At 36.3% G+C, this 23,283-nt stretch overlaps 1 protein-coding gene across 2 annotated transcripts in view; it reads right to left on the minus strand.

Annotated features, from left to right (window-relative positions):
- The window catches only part of FZD3 (frizzled class receptor 3), a 97,102-nt gene that overhangs the window by 39,711 nt on the left and 34,108 nt on the right, over nt 1-23,283 (minus strand). The window contains exons 4-5 of one of the 2 annotated variants that reach the window (XM_033429832.2): nt 19,369-20,386; nt 3,512-3,550 (exon numbers count right to left, since the gene is read on the minus strand). In XM_033429832.2, the coding sequence (XP_033285723.1) occupies nt 3,512-3,550; nt 19,369-20,386 (1,057 nt within the window). The remainder of the gene's footprint in view (nt 1-3,511; nt 3,551-19,368; nt 20,387-23,283) is intronic. The other variant, XM_004270709.2, reaches the window with a different exon arrangement.

Genomic DNA, 23,283 nt, shown 5'->3' on the forward strand with positions numbered 1-23,283 from the left:
ATATACAATGGAGAAAAGACAGCCTCTTCAATAAGTGGTGCTGGGAAAACTGGACAGCTACATGTAAAAGAATGAAATTAGAACACTCCCTAACACCATATACAAAAATAAACTCAAAATAGGTTAAAGACCTAAATGTAAGGCCGGACACTATAAAAGTCTTAGAGGAAAACACAGGCAGAACACTCTATGACATAAATCACAGCAAGATCCTTTTTGACTCACCTCCTAGAGAAATGGAAAAAAAAATAAACAAATGGGACAATAAAACTTAAAAGCTTTTACACAGCAAAGGAAACCATAAACAAGACGAAAAGACAACTCTCAGAATGGGAGAAAATATTTGCAAATGAAGCAACTGACAAAGGATTAATCTCCAAAATATACAAGCAGCTCATGCAGTTCAATATCAAAAAACCAAACAGCCCAATCCAAAAATGGGCAGAAGACCTAAATAAACATTTCTCCAAAGAAGATATACAGATTGCCAACAAACACATGAAAGGATGCTCAACATCACTAATCATTAGAGAAATGAAAAACAAAACTACAATGAGGTATCACCTCACACCGGTCAGAATGGCCATTATCAAAAAATCTACAAACAATAAATGCTGGAGAGGGTGTGGAGAAAAGGGAACCCTCTTGCACTGTTGGTGGGAATGTAAATTGATACAGCCACTATGGAGAACAGTATGGAGGTTCCTTAAAAAACTAAAAATAGAACTACCATATGACCCAGCAATCCCACTACTGGGCATATACCCTGAGAAAACCATATGTCAAAAAGAGTCATGTACCAAAATGTTCATTGAAGCTCTATTTACAATAGCTCGGAGATGGAAACAACCTACGTGTCCATCATCGGATGAATGGATAAAGAAGATGTGGCACATATATACAATGGAATATTACTCAGCCATAAAAAGAAATGAAATTGAACTATTTGTAGTGAAGTGGATGGACCTAAAGTCTGTCAAACAGAGTGAAGTAAGTCAGAAAGAGAAAAACAAATACCGTATGCTAACACATATATATGGAATCTAAAAAAAAAAAAAAAATGGTTCTGACAAACCCAGGGGCAGGATAGGAATAAAAACGCAGACATAGAGAATGGACTTGAGGGTGCGGGGAGGGGGAAGGGTAAGCTGAGACGAAGTGAGAGAGTAGCACTGACAGATATACACTACCAAATGTAAAATAGATAGCTAGTGGGAAGCAGCCACACAGCACAGGGAGATCAGCTCAGTAATTTGTGACCACCTAGAGGGGTGGGATAAGGAAGGTGGGAGGGAGACACAAGAGGGAGGGGATATATGTATGCATATAGCTGATTCACTTTGTTGTACAGCAGAAACTAACACAACATTGTAAAGCAATTATACTCCAATAAAGATGTTAAATAAAAAAGAGAAAAAAAAGAAACAGACACAGAGGTAGAGAACAAACGTATGGACACCAAAGGGGGAAAGGGAGGGGGGGCGGCAATGATGGTGTTGGGATGAATTGGGAGATTGGGATTGACATATACACTAATATGTATAAAATAGAATAAGAACCTGCTGTATAATAAATAAATAAATAAGAAGAAAAAGAATCTACTTGCTTTTATATACATAAACATCTCTGAAATGATACACAAATTCCTTGTAACGTTCAAGTTACCCTTGAAAAGGGTACTGGGAAACTGGGAAATACAGGTATAAACAGAGGGGAGACCTTTTCCCATATATTTATGTAACTTTGGGGTTTTAAACCACATGAATATATTATCTTTTAAAAAATTTTAAGAATCAAAAAAGTACAGAGAACTTAATTTTTTTTTTTAAGTATGAGCATTCCAAATACAAAAATAAGAGTTGGGTGGCATATGAGGAAATACCTTCATTGTTGGGGAGGGAGAATATACCTTGGTATAATCTTTCTAGCACATAAGCTTATAATACTTATCAAAAGTTTAAATGTATATACCATTTAATCCAGAAATTCTATTTCAAGAAATACACCCTAAAGAAATAATAGATTAATAATAGGGGATTACTTAAATAAAATATGGTGCATCCAAATAACCAAATAAGTAGCCATTCAGAAATGATAATGTAAAGTGAAAAAAGGTAGTAACAGACAGTGGTGTGCTGGTAAATGTTTGTTAAACATTTACCAGCACACATTGGTAGCTTTCTAGATGAAGGGAAGTCCTGGTTTGTAGCATCTGCCACTTTCTGTGGTATAAATACACCAACCATGGCTATTTCAAGCTACCAAAGTGATATCACTGAATGTGAAGTCATGTAGAAATGTGCTCAACTATCTCTTGTGAGCCAGCCCTAGTATGCTACTAGGTGTAGACTACTGTATCAAATATAATCACATTTTTATTTTAAGATTATACATAATATCCATAACACAACATACTATTTATACATATATCATATATGACTTTTTGGTGTGTTTTGTTACATACCACCATGCATTGTTCTGGTCATCTACTGCTGTGTAAGAAACCACACCAAAATAGATTTAATGGCTTAAAACAAAATTTATTATCTCTAACAGTTCTGTGAGTTGACTGGGCTCAGCTGGGTGACTTTCACTTGGGTTCTCACATGTAGTTGCAGTCAGATGACAGCTGGGGCTAGAATCATCTGAATGTAAGACAGAGGTGGACATACATATAAAGATGACTTCTTCACTCAAATGTCTGGCATCTTAACTAGCATTGCTGGAAAGGTGGGAGCTGGTTAGGGATCTCTCTCCGTCCCTCCTTCCCTTCATGCAGCCTTTCCATATATGACTAGATTGGGAGTCCGTACATCTTGTGGTTTAAGAGCAGTCTGACTTCTTACTAGAGGCTGGTTTCTCCCAGAGCAAGCATTCCAACAGACCTGGCAAAAGCCAAAGTCTTTTTATGACTTAGTCTCAAGGTCATGCAGAATCACTTCTGCTGCATTCTACTAATCAAAAGCAAGTCACAGGGCCAGCCAATTCAAGGAAAGGGACCACACAAGAGCAAGAAGTGTGGTTCACTGGCTGGAGGCAAGGGGTGGGGTGCATATGTAAACAGTAGCTACCAAAATGATACAAAAATATACAGGAAAATGTAAATAGTGACGGGGAAGTGTGTTTTTCCTCTGAGCATGTTTTTACAATAACTTTTCCTGATATTTTGAAATTTTTTAAAGTGGAGAAAACCATATATATATCATCAACATTTATAAAACATATTTAACCAGGAAAACTTTTATCATATCAACAGAATGCCAAAAGCTTATGATACAATGTAAATTTGGATTAGTAGATATCAATAAATGTTCTGCAGATGAATCACCCTAAAACTATCAAAAAATTATATTGATATTTAATACACAGTATACAGTGAATATCACAAATATTTAAAGTAAGCTATATAAACAGATCAATGATCAACTAGATAGAAAACATGATGAATTAACTGTAAATGAATCAACGCACAGGACTTATATTCTGCATTGACACACACACACACACATACCTTCTTGCTATTTCTTCCATTCTCTGCTTTGGCACACTGCTTCTTAAAGATAGATTTTCACACAGTGTTAAGAAAGAACAAATACATATAGTATGTAAAATGGGTTAAAACATGTAAAGTACTTAGAACTGTGTTTGACACCTTATAAATGCTCAAACATGTGGTACTACATGAAGCACTACTGTCCCAGAAGATACTAAAAGGTAATCCATAATAAGATGGTCTGTGGTGAAATAAAATTTGGATATTATAACCCCCTCCTGGAGATTCACATGTACATTCATATAATATTAAAGGCTCTGAGAAGTGCTGAAGGAACTGTTTATCTTTGTTTATCCTAGTGTTTCCTATGCCGCTATATACTTACATTTCCCCATCTGAAAATTAAAGGGTTGGAATAGGCAAAGTCATTCATCCTATTAATCTTGAAAAATTTTCTAGGGGAATTAAAGACTAGTTTTTATTATGTCCAATTTTACTACAAAAGTTATTTTCCTTTTCCATGATTTAAAAACCTGCAGTACTAGCTAAGATGTACATGTGAACATGATTATATACATTTTTTTTTATTGTAAACATTTTTTTGACTCACAAAAAAAGAAAAAGTTCCTATAGAAGTTGAGGGAGGGGGAATTCCCCAGTGGTCTAGCGGTTAAGACTCCAGGTTCCCAATGCAGGGGACCGGGGCTTGATCCCTGGTCAGGGAACTAGATCCCGCATGCCGCCAACTAAAGACCCAGTGCAGCCAAATAAATAAACAAATATATATTAAAAAAGAAAAAGTGGAGGGAGGTAAGGGGAAGAACGTGACCATTGAGAAGCATTCTTCAAATCACTTCTGCTTATATTCAATGAATAGTGATAAAACAATGAATGAAGAAAAACAATTATTTGTAAATGTAAAGATGTGGCTTACAGAAACAATATAATGAAAAGGAACAAGGTCAAGAATCTAAAAATTAAAGCTAGTGAAGTTGTAATCAAAGAAGTATAGAGGGAGATTTAATCAGAGTTGAGCACTGAATTAGAGGTATTGTGTGATGTGAAAAGAGCACTGGCCAGAGCAATGTGACCTCTATATTTTAAATAGGGGGCCTGAACTTAAAGACTTTGGGGTTGCCTTCAATTCCAGATGACTGATCATCTGTAGTCTAAAACACTCTTCTTCAGAGACCTTATAGATACAGTCAAATCCCTTTGTTTTATATACGTGGAATCAAAGTCTAGGGACGCGAACTGATTTGCTCAAGGTCACGCAGCTAATTAATTTAGTCACTTAAATACTGAGTGCCTACAATGTCCTGGTAAACAGATGTAACTATAAATGAGTCAGAAAATTCCCTGCCCTTTAGAGTTTACATTCCAGGGAGGGATGGGGGCAGGGTGACGATGGAATGTTGTCAATAAACAAGGAAATAAATCTTTTAATTTCAGGTAGTAATAAACTCAGAACTAAAGCAGGGTAGGGAATAGCATTTGGGATGCAGTATGGTAGATGGGGCATGTATCAAAGTGGTTAGAAAGGCTTCTCCAAGGACTTAAAAATTAAGCAGTGATTTGAACTATACTGTGCAGTAAGAGTATTTCAAGAAGGAACAGCAGTAACAATAATCCTGAGAGAACAAATTTGTTGTCTCTGAAGAACAATAACATGGAAACCAGCGTGACTAGAGCCGAGGATGCAAGGAGGAGAACAGCAGAAAATAAGTCAAGGAAGTAGGAAGGGGCCAAATTACATATGGCCCTGCAGGCAACATTAAGAATTTTGGGTTTTATTCTAAGAGTAATAGGAAGCCCAATATTGGAGAGTTTTGTTTGAAGGTGCAACAAAATCTCATTTATGTTTTTAAAAGATCGCCCTGGCTACTGTGTTGGAAGAAAATTGTAAAGGAACAAGAATAGAAGCAAGAAGATGAACTGGAAGGCCACTGTGGAAGTATCAGATAGCTTGGACTAAGGTAGAAGTCGAGGTGGTGATAAATTGATGGATTGAGTGTGATGAGGTATGTGAGACAGGGAGCCTCAAAGATGGCTCCAAATATGAGTCTGAGCAACTCGTGAATGATAATACCATTTACTGAATGGAAAGAACAGGGGATAGGATGCAGGGAGCAGGTTTAAGGAGAAAAATAAAGAATTCTATTTTAGACATGTTAAGTTGGAAATGTCATATAAATAGATATATGTCTGGAGCTCAGAAACAAAGTTGAGCTATATAATCTAAAATATGGGACTGGATAAGTTTTCCCAGAAAAGTAGGAGGGGAGAAAAAGAGAGCCTAGGGAAAAACCGCATCTTGTAACTTCTACAGTGCTTTTAAACTGCATTGTATTGTCTTTCATAAATTAGAAATACTGTCCACATACAGAAATGCTTGAATTACAGGGAAGGAGTGCTAAAAACAAAATCAGTAATAACAGCAACAACCAAAACGGTCAATTAGGCAAGACAGCACAGAGGAGAATTGGAGGACAGAGGGTTGCAACATGGAACATTTTGTATTATAAGGTTCAAAGCCAAACTCCCAGGGAAGACAAGTCAGTACCTGCCATGATAAGGATACAGTGAGAAATCAACTCAAGCAACACCTATTTTGTGAATATGCTATTGGTAAAGAGTGTTGGAGCCAGAAGGCCAAGATACTGGGGAAGAATGCAAGTTATTGCTATAAGGAAAGGAGTTTTGCCTTATAAATGAGGAAAAAGAAAGAGGAAGGAGAATGCATTATTATCTGGTTGTAAGTCACACAGGGAACACACAAAAATGCAGGCAGTTAGTATGTAAAACAGAACATGTACTAGCTAGAAAGGCAAAACCCACTAAAGAAAAATAGTTAAATAAAGGAAAAGGAATACAACATTCAGTTTTTATTTTAAAATATCCCTATAATGAACTGAATGCCTACGGACCTTTTTTTGGGGGGGGGTGGAATCCACTAAATATCTTAGTTCCTTGTATAATTAATATGGACAAATGAAAAACTTCAAAGTATTCTTTTGTAACTGTCCTTTGAAAATACTATATTCCTATTGATGTTAAAATATACCACCTTGCACATGAAAAGATGCTCAACATCACTAATTATTATAGAAATGCCAATCAAAACTACAATGAGGTATTACCTCACACCAGTGAGAATGGCCATCATCAAAAAGTCTACAGACAACAAATGCTGGAGAGGGTGTGGAGAAAAGGGAACCCTCCTACACTCTTGGTGGGAATGTAAATTGGTACAGCCACTATGGAGAACAGTATGGAAGTTCCTTAAAAACTAAAAATAGAACTACCATATGATCCAGCAATCCCACTCCTGAGCATATATCTGGGGAAAATCAAAATTCAAAAAGATACATGCACCCTAATGTTCATTGCAGCACTGTTTAAAATAGCCAAGACATGGAAGCAACCTAAATGTCCATCGACAGAGGAATGGATAAAGAAGAAGTGGTACATATATACAATGGAATATTACTCAGCCATAAAAAAAGAGCAAAATAATGCCATTTGCAGCAACATGGATGAACCTAGAGATTATTATACTAACTGAAGTAAGTCAGAGAAAGACAAGTATCACATGATATCACTTATATGTGGAATCTAACAATATGATACAAATGAACTTATTTACAAAACAGAAACAGATTCATAGACTTTGAAAATAAACATGGTTACCAAAAGGGAAAGGTGGGAAAGAGGGATAAATTGGGAGCTTGGGATTAACATATACATGCTACTATATAAAAAATAATCAACAAGGACCTACTGTATAGCACAGGGAACTCTACTCAATATTCTGTGATAACCTATATGGGAAAAGAATCTGAAAAAGAATGGATATATGTATATGCATAACTGAATCACTTTGCTGTTCACCTGAAACTAACACAACATTATAAATCAACTATACTTCAATATAAAATAAAAATTAAATTAAAAAAATACCACCTTAACAATTGAAAAAACTCATCTGATATATTTTTTTGCTCCATTTACTGGGAAATGAAGGAGAATCCCAGGCAGAGAAAGGAGACAATCAGCATCCACTTACTTGATCACTGTCCTTTTTCTACAACAGCCAGGCTAGCTGTGAACAGCCTATATTCACTATCTTCTGAACAACGGATCTTCACTAACACCACTCTAATTTTATTTATTTATTATTATTTTTTTTGCGGTATGTGGGCCTCTCACTGCTGTGGCCTCTCCCGTCACGGAGCACAGGCTCCGGACGCGCAGGCTCAATGGCCATGGCTCATGGGCCCAGCCGCTCTGCAGCATGTGGGATCTTCCCGGACCAGGGCACGAACCCGTGTCCCCTGCCTCGGCAGGCGGACCCTCAACCACTGCGCCACCAGGGAAGCCCACCACCACTCTAATTTTAATCAACAGAATTTTGCAATATGACTTTATTCGATCACAACATGGAAAATATTTTCCTGTACTTTGTTTCCCCAATTTAGATCCATAATCCACCAAAGACCCTGGGGCTTAAATTCTTTTTAATTAAAAAAAAAGCCTTGCAGAAGAAGAAAACCACCAAGGGCATATTTACGGTTATTGTGGTGCCCCAATTATTGTTTCTGAGACTCTGGTTTTGAATCAGGTCGGCAGAGTCCCTGCCTGGCTTCTTTCCCTATCAAGTGGAATCTATCCTTTACTAATGGAGACACATATTGTATTAGATTTGTTTTCATTAAAAAAAATTTTCATTACAAAATCCTGTCTTATATTGAGGCTGTGGTCATCTAAAGCCCACATAAAAATAAACTATTGGGTTTCCCTGGTGGCGCAGTGGTTGAGAGTCCGCCTGCTGATGCAGGGGACACGGGTTCGTGCCCTGGTCTGGGAAGATCCCACATGCCGCGGAGCGGCTGGGCCCGTGAGCCATGGCCGCTGAGGCTGCGCGTCCGGAACCTGTGCTCCGCAACGGGAGAGGCCACAGTGGTGAGAGGCCCGCGTACCTCAAAAAAAAAACTTAAAAAAAAAACTATTGATCGGGCTCATGCAGAGTCTGTCATGTTGATAAGTGATAACAGTTCTGGAATGGAGGTCTTTGGATTCCAAATTTTGTGCCCTTATTACATACACTACATAGGCTTTATCTGCCTTTACTGTTATTCTGCTTTGAAAACTCACATACTCACCTTATCAGATATAAAGACCTATCAGAATTAAGACCTACAGTAATTAAGACAATGACAGAAGATCAAGACAAGGATAGAAAACAGACCGTGGAACAGCAAAATAAGCTTCATAGATGGAAACTTGATACTGTCTGACAGAGGCAGCATTACACATCAGTGGAGAAAGGATGGACTAGTCAATAAATACTGCTAACTAGACATCTACATATTTTAAAAATGATATTGCCTCCTCACTCCAGATCTGAAAATAAATTCTATAGACTAAAAATCCAAATCTGAGAAGAAGCAAAACTTTAAAACTGTTAAAACAAAGAATTTTTTTTAACAAGGTAAGCTAACCCACCATCTATTTTTTAAAATTTATTTATTTTTATTTATTTATTTGGCTGTATTGGGTCTTCATTGCTGCACGCCGATTTTCTCTAGTTGCAGTAAGCGGGGGCTACTCTTCGTTGCCGTGCGTGGGCTTCTCATTGCGATGGCTTCTCTTGTTGTGGAGCACGGGCTCTAGGGGTGGGGGCTTCAGTAGCTGCGGTACATGGGCTCAGTAGTTGTGGCGCACAGGCTTAGTTGCTCTGTGGCATGTGGGATCTTCCCAGACCAGGGATCAAACCTGTGTCCCCTGCATTGGCAGGTGGATTCTTAACCACTGTGCCACCAGGGAAGTCCCAAAGGAGAATATCATTTACAACCTTTGGGTAGAGATTTCTTAAATAAGATACAATTTAAAAAAAAAAAGAATATATATATATATTTTATATATATATAATAATATATATATTAAAATTTTAAACTTCTGCACATCAAAGGACACCATTAAAACAATGAAAAACCAAAGTTAGATGATATCTGTAATGCATAAAACTGACTAAGAAATTATAATCCAGAATATATGTGTGTATATACAAGCAATTCACAGAAGAGGAAATCTAAATAGCTTAATAAGTTATTTAACTTATTGTAAGTTATATAAGAAAAGAAGTTCAATCTCACTAGTAATCAGGGAAATACAAATTAAAATAGCAAAGAGGACTGCCAATAAGATTGACAAAAATTAAAAAGTCTGACAATTGGTATCAATGTGATGGTGAGGATGTAGAACAATGAGAACTCACTGTACTTTCATATGAGGTTCTGAATTGGGACAACGACTTTGGAAAACAATTTAGCAACATCTGGTAATGCTGAAGATTCACAAGATCCAACAGTTCCATTATGAGATATACATTCTAGAGAAACTCACATGGATGTGCAATATTCACAGGAGTATTATTTATAATAGAGTAAAAACAATGTGCAACCTAAATATCCATTAAGAGTAAAATAGATCAACAAATGTGATATATTCATACAACAGAATACTGAACAGCAAAGACAGCACATCAACACATACTGTACATATTACCATAGATAAATCTCACAAAAAGAATGAGTGACAAAAGCAAGCTGCAAAAATACATACAGTTTTGACACTGTAAAGTTTTTAAATACTTCAACTAATATATTGTTTAGGTAAATATATAAATGAGTAAATATATAAGTAAATACACAATAACACCAAATCCTGGATGATGATAGTTTAGAAGGGAGATTCAATCAGGGAGGGGGACCTGGTGTTTTGTTATTGTTTTATTAAATGAGTGATAAATCTATTGTTCAATGTATTATTCTTTATAATATACATGTATATGACATACAAAAATACATACAAATACCTGTATGTCCAAAACAGTTATAATACCTTTTAAAAATAAAGGACAAAAAGGAAGTCAAGGGCTTCCCTGGTGGCGCAATGGTTGAGAGTCCGCCTGCCGATGCAGGGGACACGGGTTCGTGCCCCAGTCCGGGAAGATCCCACATGCCGCGGAGCGGCTGGGCCCATGAGCCATGGCCGCTGAGCCTGCACGTCCGGAGCCTGTGCTCCGCAACGGGAGAGGCCACAACAGTGAGAGGCCCGCATACTGCCAAAAAACAACAACAACAAAAAAAGGAAGTCAAGGCTCCTATAATTTCAAAATACTTTGTTCCTTTCAGAGAGGCAATAATTTTGAAATTAAATTGGCACTAGGTAGGGTAGAGAACTAATTAGTAATTCACCCCTTTAACTACATCTTTATCAATCTATCTTCCTTCCTTTTACTTCTAAGTTTATCTTCTGCCATCCTTGGCCCACTGATTTATTTGTAACCCTGTGAAAAACATGTATAGTAAGCTGGTATTTCAATTCCCAAGCTTTCCTTCAATCAATAGAGGAAATGATAAAACAAACTCCACATTTCAAATATTTTGCAAATAATCTCATTTTCTTTTCCAAACACAAAGACTACCTTAAAAGAATGCTTTCTTCTAAATTCAAGAATGGCTAATGGCAATGAGGAAAGGTAAACAATTTAGATCCTAATTAACTTTACCAATGACTGCTGTAAAATTCTGGGTGATGTCAACTTTTAGATAAATAAAAAATAAAATTTAATGATTAAAGAACAAATTTTTATCCCATTATTTAAGGGACACACAACTTTCCAAGTGACAGACTAGTCAGGGAAGATGAGAAAATGGCTTCAGTAAATGGACAGGAAATAAAGGAGAGCGTGTCTGATTAGAAAGGAATTGGTACAGAGCATATATACTCAGAAGAATAACCACAGAATATTAACATCTCAAAGATTTATCATGACATTTGGATATATTGTGTCTATTATTTAATTAACCTCATGGAAAACTCACAAATTAGGTAAGAAAAGGCTTAAAGCCAAAATTCACTCAAGAACTTAAAATGAACACAGAAATCATAGTTGTCTCAATTCTATTCCTATGCTTTGATGACATTATGAAACAGAAAATTCTACTTCTTCAGAAGTTACATTTGATTAAGCAAAGGACTACATCTTGAACTTTCATCCTAATTATACTGAGGGAAAAAATGATCATTACTCTTATGTCACTTTAATCTTAAGAACTAGAAATAGCTAGAAAATGGAACATTATTCTGCACACATATACTTTACAATAATGGATGCAATAACTGGAAAACAAATAATTTAAAACTCTGTAGAATTTATGCTTAATCTTGATGCACACAGAAAACTCTTAATCAGAATTCAAAGGATAATGATGCTCATTTATCTGTGAAAAGCATAACCTTTTTTTTTTGGATTAAAGTAATAAACTACTGTTTTTCCTCAAACCAAATCAAATTAAAGGTAAATCATATTGAAAAGTTCCATTCTCTCTTCTATATATGACTGAAGAGTAACAAGTAAAAATTTAAAAAATTAGTTTGTTATTAAGTATAGAATAATGAAACAGAAAACATGGCTTAGACTTTCCTAAGCATTACAACAAAAGATCAACTTCCGGGTTCGGGAAGATCCCACATGCCGCAGAGCGGCTGGGCCCGTGAGCCATGGCCGCTGAGCCTGTGCGTCCGGATCCTGTGCTCCGCAACAGGAGAGGCCACAACAGTGAGAGGCCCGTGTACCGAAAAAAAAAAAAAAAAAAAAAAAAATTATCCCAAAGTGCCATTTGACAGCATTTTACAACCTGTACATAATAGTATGAATAGTTTTTTAAATAAATTTCTTTAATATTCTATATTTCTAAAATATATTATTTTAAAATATTTTCCTACAAGAGACTTAGAATATTTTTTCAGGAATTCTCACTCTTTCCCTCTATTACAGACACTAAAAAATTTTGAGGAAAAATTAATTTGGTGCTAGGAAGTCACAGGCAGGATATTTACCACTTTAAAGATTAGTAGCATAAAAAAAGATTAGTAGTATGTACTATATATTTTATACAGAATTATTTGTTGTCAGTAATGTTGGAACTGCAAAACACACCCATTTCCTTATTGTCCTTTCATAAACAATGCTGATTCCTTTTGGAATTGTCTGGTAAAGGGAAACAGTCTTATCAGAAAATGAAGCTAAAATTGTTAAGTTAGATTTGATGTTATTCTGCTATTTTTGTACGTTTCTGAATCAAGATTAGATAAACAACAGATGGGTTGCCTTGTGTGGCTGAAAGAATACAAATAATGTTTTTTTGTTTGTTTTCTACACAAATAATGTTTTTTTAATTCTACAAATGGCTCTAATGTGAATTTGACAGTCTTAGCTAGGCTGCTTCCATTATGCTAACACATTTATTTATATTTTGAAACACAGGTTCTAGTATCAAAATTCCTTGAGATATACAGCATTGGATAAGATGGATGAAAAGAGATGGAAAAAAAATGAAGGGGCACTTTAGGAAAGGAAACATGTTTTTTTGAAAATCAACGTTTAAAGAAAAAAATGATGATTCTAGTACAGAGTTTAAGAACAATCCTTTTTTAAACCTCAGGAATTATGTACTTGTAACAACAGAATACTGAAATTTTTCTTTCTGCAAGGCACTCTAGTAGGAGGTTTAAGTTTATTTTCTCATTTAATCTTCTCTGCCACCCATGAGGTAGATATTACTATATTTAACATATTATTTCCTACATTTTACACGAGGAAACTGAGGCTCAGAGTGTTAAAGACAGGACTTCAAAGCTCATGTTTTTAACCAGTATTTTACATGTGAATGGTTTTCCAGAAATATCAACAAACTTTGAAACTTGTAAACTCTTTCATAAAATGCTTTGAGCCTCTTAGAAGCCCCTGAATAAATAAAGGGAATTACTTTTAAAGAAAAAAGAGAAAAAGAACGCTAAGTACCTGGAAAATTACTAATGTGTTATTTAAATAATACATAAAAATAAATAAATACATAAATAAATGATTAACATATAAGATGAAACACAGTCTAGGAATAAACGTTACTGATTTTAAACTGTGAAATATACATTATTCTGAAAACTCAAGCTATATTTCACAATTAATTCTTGATTCAGGCATTAAATATTACTGTCTCAAGTTTCATTTAATATGCACTTTTTAAATAGACTGTTCTTGAAAAAACAGTTGGTATAAAGTATTTTAAAATCCAAACAGCAAATTTCTGTTTTCAGCAAGGACACTCATTTTAAATATTTTAAAATACTTTACACAAGCCCATTTTTCTTCAAATTATGGACTTAAATACATGCAATTTACATTAAACCCAATTGGTATTTTGAAACAATGTGATCAACTACCTCACAAGCTGATTTTTCAAATGTTTTAAAGCTTCAGTACTATAAGAAATGACTATAAAGCAACCTCACTGATTTTCAAGTGAATATATATTCAAATATTACGTTCTCTAAGTCACCCGAGGAGGCTACCTCAAGTATAACATCATTGCTTAACACATTTGAAAAACTTCTCATTAGGAATTATCATCAGAACCTGCTAAGCATTCTTTTAGGTATGCTCAGTAAATAGCAAATCTTGTTCAATTATGTATGGATATTACTTCAAATAGAAATTTAACATCTCTAATGCTCAATTCAAAAGTCTATATAAGATTCCCCTAAAGTAATATTCTGAATGAAAGTTAGTATTAAAATTCTAGTATTTGAAGGCTTCCCTGGTGGCGCAGTGGTTAAGAATCCGCCTGCCAATGCAGGAGACACGGGTTCAACCCCTGGCCCAGGAAGATTCCACATGCCGCGGAGCAACTAAGCCCATGCGCCACAACTACTGAGTTTGCACTCTACAGCCCGCGAGACACAACTACTGAGCCCACATGCCACAACTACGGAAGCCCACGCTCCTAGAGCCCGTGCTCTACAACAAGAGAAGCCATGACAATGAGAAGCCTGTGCACCTCAACGAAGAGTAGATGCCGCTCGCTACAACTAGAGAAAGCCCGCGCATAGCAACGAAGACCCAATACAGCCAAAATAAAAACAAATAAATAAATAAATTTATTTAAAAAAAAATTCTAGTATTTGAGTTCCGCTTATACGAGGTACCCAGAGTAGTCAAATTCATAGAGACATAAAGTAGAAAAATGGCTGCCAAAGGCTCAGAGGCAGGGAGGAATGGGGAGTTACTGATTAATGGGTGCAGAATTTCAGTTGAGAAAGATGAAACTTCTCTCTCCTTACTTCAAAGATACCATGACAGAGGTTTTTTTTTTTTTTTTTTTTGTGGTACGCGGGCCTCTCACTGCTGTGGCCTCTCCCGTTGTGGAGCACAGGCTCCGGACACGCAGGCTCAGCGGCCCTGGCTCACGGGCCTAGCCGCTCCGCGGCATGTGGGATCTTCCCGGACTGGGGCACGAACCCCTGTCCCCTGCATCGGCAGGCGGACTCTCAACCACTGCGCCACCAGAGAAGCCCAACAGAGGGTTTTTACAGGAGGATATACCAGCCCTTTCAAAGAACAGACAGACCCTATTTATTGTAAAAACTGTTTCAATGAATAGAAGAAAAAAACCTCATTTTATAAAGCTATTATAACCTTGACACCAAAAAGGAAAAGGACAGGGCAAGAAAAGCAAAATGACCACAATCTATCTCACTCATGAGTATAGATGGAAAAATCTTAAATAAAACATAAGAATTGGAAAGCAAACAAGATATGAATTTGTCCTTATTTGCAGACAAGAGGATTTCTACAAAGAATATCTTAAGAGAACCGATATGCAGTTAGAACTAACAGAAGAGTGTAGCAGGGATGCTCAATATAAGGTCAATATGCAAAAATCAGTGGCATTCTTGTACACCAGCAATAACCAAATGAGAGGTGTAATACAGAAAAGACCTCATTCACAACTGCAACAAAACATGTATGGTACCTATGAACAAATGAATGAATACATACATAAAGAAAGAAACTAAAAGATACTAAAACTCAGTATTACAAAGATAGCAATTTCTCCCAGATTCATTTAAAACCTAAAACAATTTCAATAAAAATCCAAAGTGTTTTTCATGGATAAATTATTCTAAAATTCATATAGAAAAGTGCCAAGATGGTTAAAATAACTTTGAAGAAGAATAAGGTAGAGGAAATGTGGAATTGTTACAAGGTTATACAAACAGACCAGTGCACAAAAGAGAGAGCCTAAAAATGGAACTTGTATACTATAGCCGTTGCATTACAGTTCAGATGGGCTATTTGATAAATGGTGCAAAAAGCATACTGCTTATTCATATGCAAAAATAAAATTGTTACTCATAACATACATAAAAATAAATTTCAAGGGATTAGAGCTATGAATCAAAACATCAAATTTTAAAAACTGCTAGAAAAAATATGGCAGACCATTTTTATGACTTTGAGAGGCAGGGAAGGATTTCTTAAAACACAAAAGGCAAAGAAAACACAAAGTGAAAAGACAAGGTACAGAGCAGAATAAGATACCTGCAATGCAAACAACTGACAAAGAATTAAAACAACAATAACAACAAAAGGCAAATAACCTAACAGAGCAATGGACAACAGTAACAAATAGGCAAATCACAGAAGAGAAACCCCAAATAGCCAATAAAAATATGAAAACATACTGAACCTTATGAGGAATAAGGGAAATAAAAATCATGATAGATTTGAGATATTGTTTCAAAGGTTGGCAAAAAGCTAAAAGCCTGAGAACACCAAGATGGGGCGAAATGGGGAATTCATTCTCTATACTGGGAGTGTAAATTAAAATAACCACTTGAGTTGAAGATGCATATATGTTACAATTCCACAATTACACTTTTGGGTATACAGCCCATGGAAATTGGTCATGTACAAGGAAGACAGGTATTACAACAGCAAAAAAACTTGAAAACTATATGTCTGTCCATCAACAAAATAATGAGTGAACAAACAGCAGTATATTTATACATTAGATTACTGCAGTTAAAATGGACAAGTTAGTGTTACACATATCGGCATGCATATTCTCAAAAACTTAAAACAAATACAGCATTTCCTAAAGTTTGGTACTGGATGGTTTAAAAAAACATTTATATATGTATGTATGTGTGTGTGTATACATATCAATAACAGCAGCAACAATAAATGAAAAAAATGAACAATAGAGCTAACATTTGAGCACTTATTATGTAGAAGGCACTCTTCTAAGTGTTTTCATGTAGACTCCTAAATACAACCCTAGGAGACAGATTCTACTACTATTTGTATCTAATATGATTACTCTTTCATTACTATTAGATTCTATTACTCATTTTACAGATGAGGAACTGAAGTAGAGAGATATGAAGCTGATCTAAGGTTATAAAACTAGTAAATAATGAGAGTTAGATATGAAGCCAGTATTCCTAACCCAGACTTTACAGCTTAATAACTATGCTACTGTTATTATACCATTCTCTATTCTTTTTAGGATGTTGGAAATCCAACATTATTTCTGTAAGTTGGAAATAAAAAATCACTTTTAACCTATGACTATAAAGAGATGCATACACACACACATTTTTGTGCAACTCAAACTGGTTCTAAAGATGCTAAAAGAATTCTAGGAATGTCTTGAAAATAGCAGCAGCCCAACTATTCTAATTTACTAATTTACATGTTTGAGGTTTGGTATGTTTCAGATCATTATTTCAGAGCGAAACATAATTTGTTCAATAGCCCTAAGACAATATATATTTGGAATCCTAGAAACCTTATATTGAGAAGCGCACAATGTAATTCAACCATCTCTTTCACTCTCGTTAGGGGCAAAATTTGATTACTTAGCTTCAGGTCTGAAACCTCACATTAAGAGTTTTAGTAAGTAATTCTGTCAAGAAGTGTAATACAATTTCAATTATTCATTTTTTCTGGTCTTTCAATTATGAGTTGTTTTTTTAAAAGCCAGTAGCTAATATTTATACAATAAAAATTAATTTTGTATTGGACTATTTATACCACAAAATAAAAAAGGGGGAATTGGCATTCTCAGTCATCAAATATTTATAAGCATTGACTATGTGCTAATCATACCACTCCTTGTCTGCAGTACCACTGTTACCATTTCTTAAAAATGTCTTTTCGGGGCTTCCCCGGTGGCGCAGTGGTTAAGAATCTGCCTGCCAATGCAGGGGACACAGGTTCGATCCCTGGTCCGGGAAGATCCCACATGCCATAGAGCAACTAAGCCCATGCACCACAACTACTGAGCTTGTACTGTAGAGCCTACGAGCCACAACTACTGAGCCCACGTGCCACAACTACTGAAGCCCGTGTGTCTAGAGCCCGTGCTCTCCGTGACAAGAGAAGCCATGACAATGAGAAGCCCACGCACCACAACGAAGAGTGGCCCCCGCTCGCCACAACTAGAGAAAGCCCACGCACAGCAAAGAAGACCCAACACAGCCAAAAATGAAAACAAATAAATTTATAAAAATAATATATGTATTTAAAAAAAAAGGTCTTTTCGAACTTCCCTGGTGGTGCAGTGGTTAAGAATCTGCCCGCCAATGCAGGCGACATGGGTTTGAACCCTGGTCCAGGGAGATCCCACATGCCATGAAGCAACTAAGCCCGTGCGCCACAACTACTGAGCCTGCGGGTCTAGAGCCTGCAAGCCACAAGTACTGAGCCCACGAGCCTAGAGCCCGTGCTCCGCAACAAAAGAAGCCACCGCAATGAGAAGCCTGTGCACCGCAACGAAGAGTAGCCCCCGCTTGCCACAACTAGAGAAGGCGCGCGTGCAGCAACAAAGACCCAACACAGCCAAAAATAAATAAATGAAATAAATAAATTTATTTTTAAAAAGTCTTTGCTTCTCAATCTACACATTCACATTCTCAATGCCATCATCTACTAACCTACAGAACGTGCTTTCAAAAAATATGAAAAAGAAGTTCTTGCTTTCAAAGAGTTCACTGTCTAGTAGGGAAAAGAGACAAGTAAACGTAAGTTATCTATAATGCATAAGTACTTTAATAAAGGTATTTAAAAGGTATTAGAGAAACATAAGGGTTGGGGGAGATGAAAGGGTGGCTGGTGCACTTTGAGAACGGGGAAGCTGGAGCACAATGAACATGAGACACCAAGTGGAGGCAATTCTTTCAAGAAAACTTGTCTTAAAAGAAAGAAGAGAGGGTAATAGCTAGGAGCATAGGTTCTAGAGAGGTTTTAAGATGAGAGAGATAAATACTTAGCATCAATCCCTCTAAACTGCTTTCCTTGTTCCACTCCTCTCCTAGAACTAAATCCAAGCAGAGTGTGAACAAGTCACTTAGTAATTCTAAGCCTCAAATGAGACAGATGTTTAAGAACTCTAAATTATAGAGGGAACCTGAATAAATGATCTCTAAAGTCCTCTCTAGATCTAAAATTCTATGATTCTATGATTATTTGATCTCTTTAAACTCAAAGGTAAAACACTTCAGTATGCCAAAAAGAAAAACCAAGACTATTTAAGAGATGAACTTGTTTGTACAACTGTGTCCTATTTTTTTTTTTGCAAAACTGTTAAAACAATCCTTATTCTGAATATCAGTAAAATTTCCACAGAAAGACACTGCCTTTTAATCAACAACTTCCCCTCAAACCTGCAGACTTCTAAATAATCAACAAGCAACTATTTTGGGATAACAGAAGTAAAGTGCTTAAAAGCCCACAGCTTGGACTTGTAAAAGTCATCTTTTAAAAGGAAAATGTTTATAGAAACATGTGTATGACATTCTTACTACAGTAAATTTGTTTATTATCTTCACTTTAAAATTTTAATGTACAGGTCGTTCATGAAGAGTTAAAAAAAGACAAAATAACAACAACAAAAAAACAATTAGCTAAGATTAGCCCTTTTCACTGTCACATATTCTGAAATTTAGAACAAGGTTTCCCTTACCTGATATGGACATGGAATGTGATATTCTCTGCAGCGTTCTTGTATCCATGTTGTTTCCCAGATGCCACGGTAAGCTTGCTCATAAAAGTAGCATCCAATTACAACCAAGAGTGGTACAAGATAAAGAATGCTGAAAACACCAATCCGGATCATAAACTTCACCAGTTTATCTTGGTTCTCCTTTTCTAATGGAATCTCAATTCGAACTCTGTTTAGGGATATGATGCCGGCTAAGAGAAGTGAAACCCCAACTACCACATACAGGCAGAGGGGTGCAAGAACAAAATACCTCAATGAATCAACATCGTAGAGGCCAACAAAACACACGCCACTGATATTGTCACCTTCAATTTTATTCATCGCTAAAAGGATGATAGTTAGAGTTCCAGGGATGCCCCACGCGCTGGCGTGAAATAGCAATGCCTTCTTCTCAATAGCTTCACTACCCCACTTTGGCACAGCTGCCAAGAACCACGTGATGGTAAGAATTACCCACCAAACGCTGCCAGCCATAGTAAAAAAATAGAGTACCATAAAAAGCATGGTACAGGCTTTATTATGAGATCCTTGTGTCACTGTGGAAGCCTTATATTGTGCAGGGCTAGATGCATTGCAGGCTACTCGGTCCTCAAGCAAAAACCCAATAAAGAAAATTAACGATACCATCATGTAGCAGACTGCATAAAATATAATAGGTCTTTCAGGATAACGGAATCTTGTGACATCAATCAAAAAAGTTAAAAAAGTAAATAATGTGGCAGAGAGGCAAATGATTGAAATCAATCCTATGAAATATCGAGCAAATGAAAGTTCTTCTCTCCTAAAGTACATATTTGGACAAGGAGGTGAACAATCACGCACGTGCAAAAAAGAATAGCCAAGATCAGGATCAATTTTCAACTCTCGGGGACACCAAAAACCATAGTCCCTCTGCACTGCCACTGGGGCTCCTTCAGTAGGATCTCCAGCTAAATTCAGATCCACAAGTCGAGGATACGGCTCATCACAATCTGGGAACCTAAAAATACAAGACGAGAACCATTTTTACTTATTGGGAACCTAATGATCTGGATTTCCAAATTTAGCACCTGTGGTGTATTCTTATGTCCTTGGAGCACATTACAATTAAGTGGAAGAAATAATGCAAATGGTCATATTTTGTTTGTGGGTCATAAAACTAGATTTTACACAGCTGACAAAAAAAAATGAAAAATTTATACTTAATTTTGTTTTGGCTTCAAAAAGATTACTCTTTATTAAAGTAGTCAGGCATAGCCATCAATAAATAGTGTATTTACATACTATTTATTTAGGACACACAGTTTAGAGTAAGATTTCAAAATATAAATTAAAAAAAATATATATATATATAATATACATTAAAAAAAAGCTCCAACAGAATAGTAGCTAAAAGTTACTTCTTTCTAAAGTTTAATTACAATATAGTCCTCAATTTACCCTAGACTCAAATAGAACTTTCTTAAAAATAAGTGTTAAAAATCTTCCCTAATTGCATGGCCCAAAGTGTTTTGAGTTAGATTAGCACTAAAAATCCTTACAAGTGGCTTAGTTTTAGATCTTTTCTTCCCATTTAAAATTCACTCTCTGCTTACCATATTGGTTAATTAAAGTCCTCCTAAGGTCTCTAATGTCAACTAGTTCTTTCCTACCACTACTAATGTCTCTCCAATCCACTGCATTCTTTATTCCAGTTATTCTCAAACACTGACGTGCATGAGAAAAACTTAAGGTCATTTTAAAATACAAATTCTTGGTCCTCACCACCTCAAATCTTATTTCAGTATGCCTGTGTTAGGGCCAAAGAAATCTGCATTTTGACAATTTTCCAGACTTGAGAAAGCGTCATAACCATAGTACAGAAAAAACAGGGCTGTGCTGCAGACATACACTATTGAGAGTACTATTCTCATGAACTTCCTGCATCTTCAATTTTCTTGCCAGCATCAGTTTCTAAGCCTTCAGACTCCCACCAACTAGATATTTAGCAGTTATATGCATCAAATAGTTTCCAAGAAACTATCACTGATATTAAGTTTGCCATATATATGTATAACCTTACACTGAAGCTGATTAATCTTTTATTTTCTAATACAAACCATTTTCTTCACAGGGCTTGGATTATAAAGCCAAATGACAGAAACTTACTGCATGCAGGCATTTACTGGAATTCTACAGTATGCCAGGGCTTTAACAGAAAAAGACCCCAAAACCCAGGATCTCTATCCTTGAGTCCAAAAGGAGGCAAAAACTTGTAAACACAACACAAAATACAGCAGTGTGATATATGAAGCAATCAAAACTTATATAAAATATAAAAATGATATAAAGAAGGATTAATTATTTCAGGGGAAGAGGTTATGAAAGACTTCATAGAGTAAGACCCTCAACACAGGATCTCTGAATCAGTATTTGCCAGTATTGGCAGTATGGCAATCAGTATTCTAGCAAGAAACGGGAACAAAGGCACGGAGGTTTGAACAGCGTGTGTTTAGCATTGCTGGGGCATGAGGAGTGCATGAATTGTGACAGGAGATAAGGTTTGGAGAGGTAAGCACATTCCAGAAATATATGTGCATGTGTGTGTATGTATGTATGTATAAACATTGATATAAATATATCAATGGCTGTATCTGTATATCCAACTGCCAATTCACCATATACACACCCCTCACTCTTTAACCCTCCCAAAACCAAACTCTTGATTTCCACTCCTTATTTCTCCATTTCCACAAATGGTAATCCCATTCTTCTAGTCGCTCAGGCCAAAAACCTTACAGTCCTCCTTGAAACCCCTTCTCCCTCATATCCACCTCACAACCTACCAGCACTTCCTGTCATTCTACTTTGCGATGTTTCCAGAATCTGACCACTTTCCATTTCATCTACTGCGGCCACCCAGTCTGAGCCATTAGTACCTCATCCCTGGACTTGTGGAGTGGTTTCCAGTTTATCTCCAACTCCACACAAGAGCCAGAGTGATCCTTTAAAGACATGTCACTCCTGTGTTCATGATCATGTCTCTTCTGCTCAAAATTCTAATGTCTTCCCTTCTCACTCAGTCAAATCCAAATTCCGTAAGAGAGCTCTAAAGACCCACCCCCAGTCCTTTTCTGATCTTATTTCCTTCCCTTCTCCCTTACTCACTTGGCTCCAGCCTCTTTGGTGTCCTGTGAATATACCAGCATGCTTCCACTTCAGAGCCTTTGCACTTGTTGCTCTGCTTCTTCTGCCTGGACTGTTCTTCCCTAGATATCTATATAACCTGTTCTCTCATTTCATTCAGATTCCTGTCTCACTGCCTCCTTATTGAAAAGGACTTCCTCAACATCTCCATAGAAAATAGAGTCCTTCTGCTTCCCCATATTGCATCACTATCACCTAACTCTATTCTTTCTTATTAACATTCATGACCATCTGACATTATCTATTTATTTATCTCCTACTACTACCACCACAACTAGAATTTTAGCTCCATAAGAACAGAGACTACGTTTTGTTCACTACTCACCTTCACTATCTAGAATAGTGTCTAGCACACAGAAGACATCCAATTAATATTTGCTGAATTGATGATAAATTGAATAAATTTATCATATAGCCCTCATATAGTTGAATAAATATATTCATATAGCCCTCACCAAGTAATTAGAAAGATGACTAGAAGGAGTGTGGAAGACACTTGAGCTGGGCAAAAATGAGAGCAGAGATATCAGTTGAGCCATAACTAAAACCAGATAAGGCAGTGAGAATGAGACAGCTATGAAATTATTTAGATAAAAGCAACAGAATTTATAACTGACTGGATGTGGGAGCTTAGGTCAATGAAGGAGGACTATGCCTTCCAGGAATTAAAAAAAAAGAGCAAGGAGTAAAATCAATTTTAGACATGTTAAA

Source organism: Orcinus orca, chromosome 6 (genome assembly GCF_937001465.1).
Source record: "Orcinus orca chromosome 6, mOrcOrc1.1, whole genome shotgun sequence".
NCBI classification, from domain to species: Eukaryota; Metazoa; Chordata; class Mammalia; order Artiodactyla; family Delphinidae; genus Orcinus; species Orcinus orca.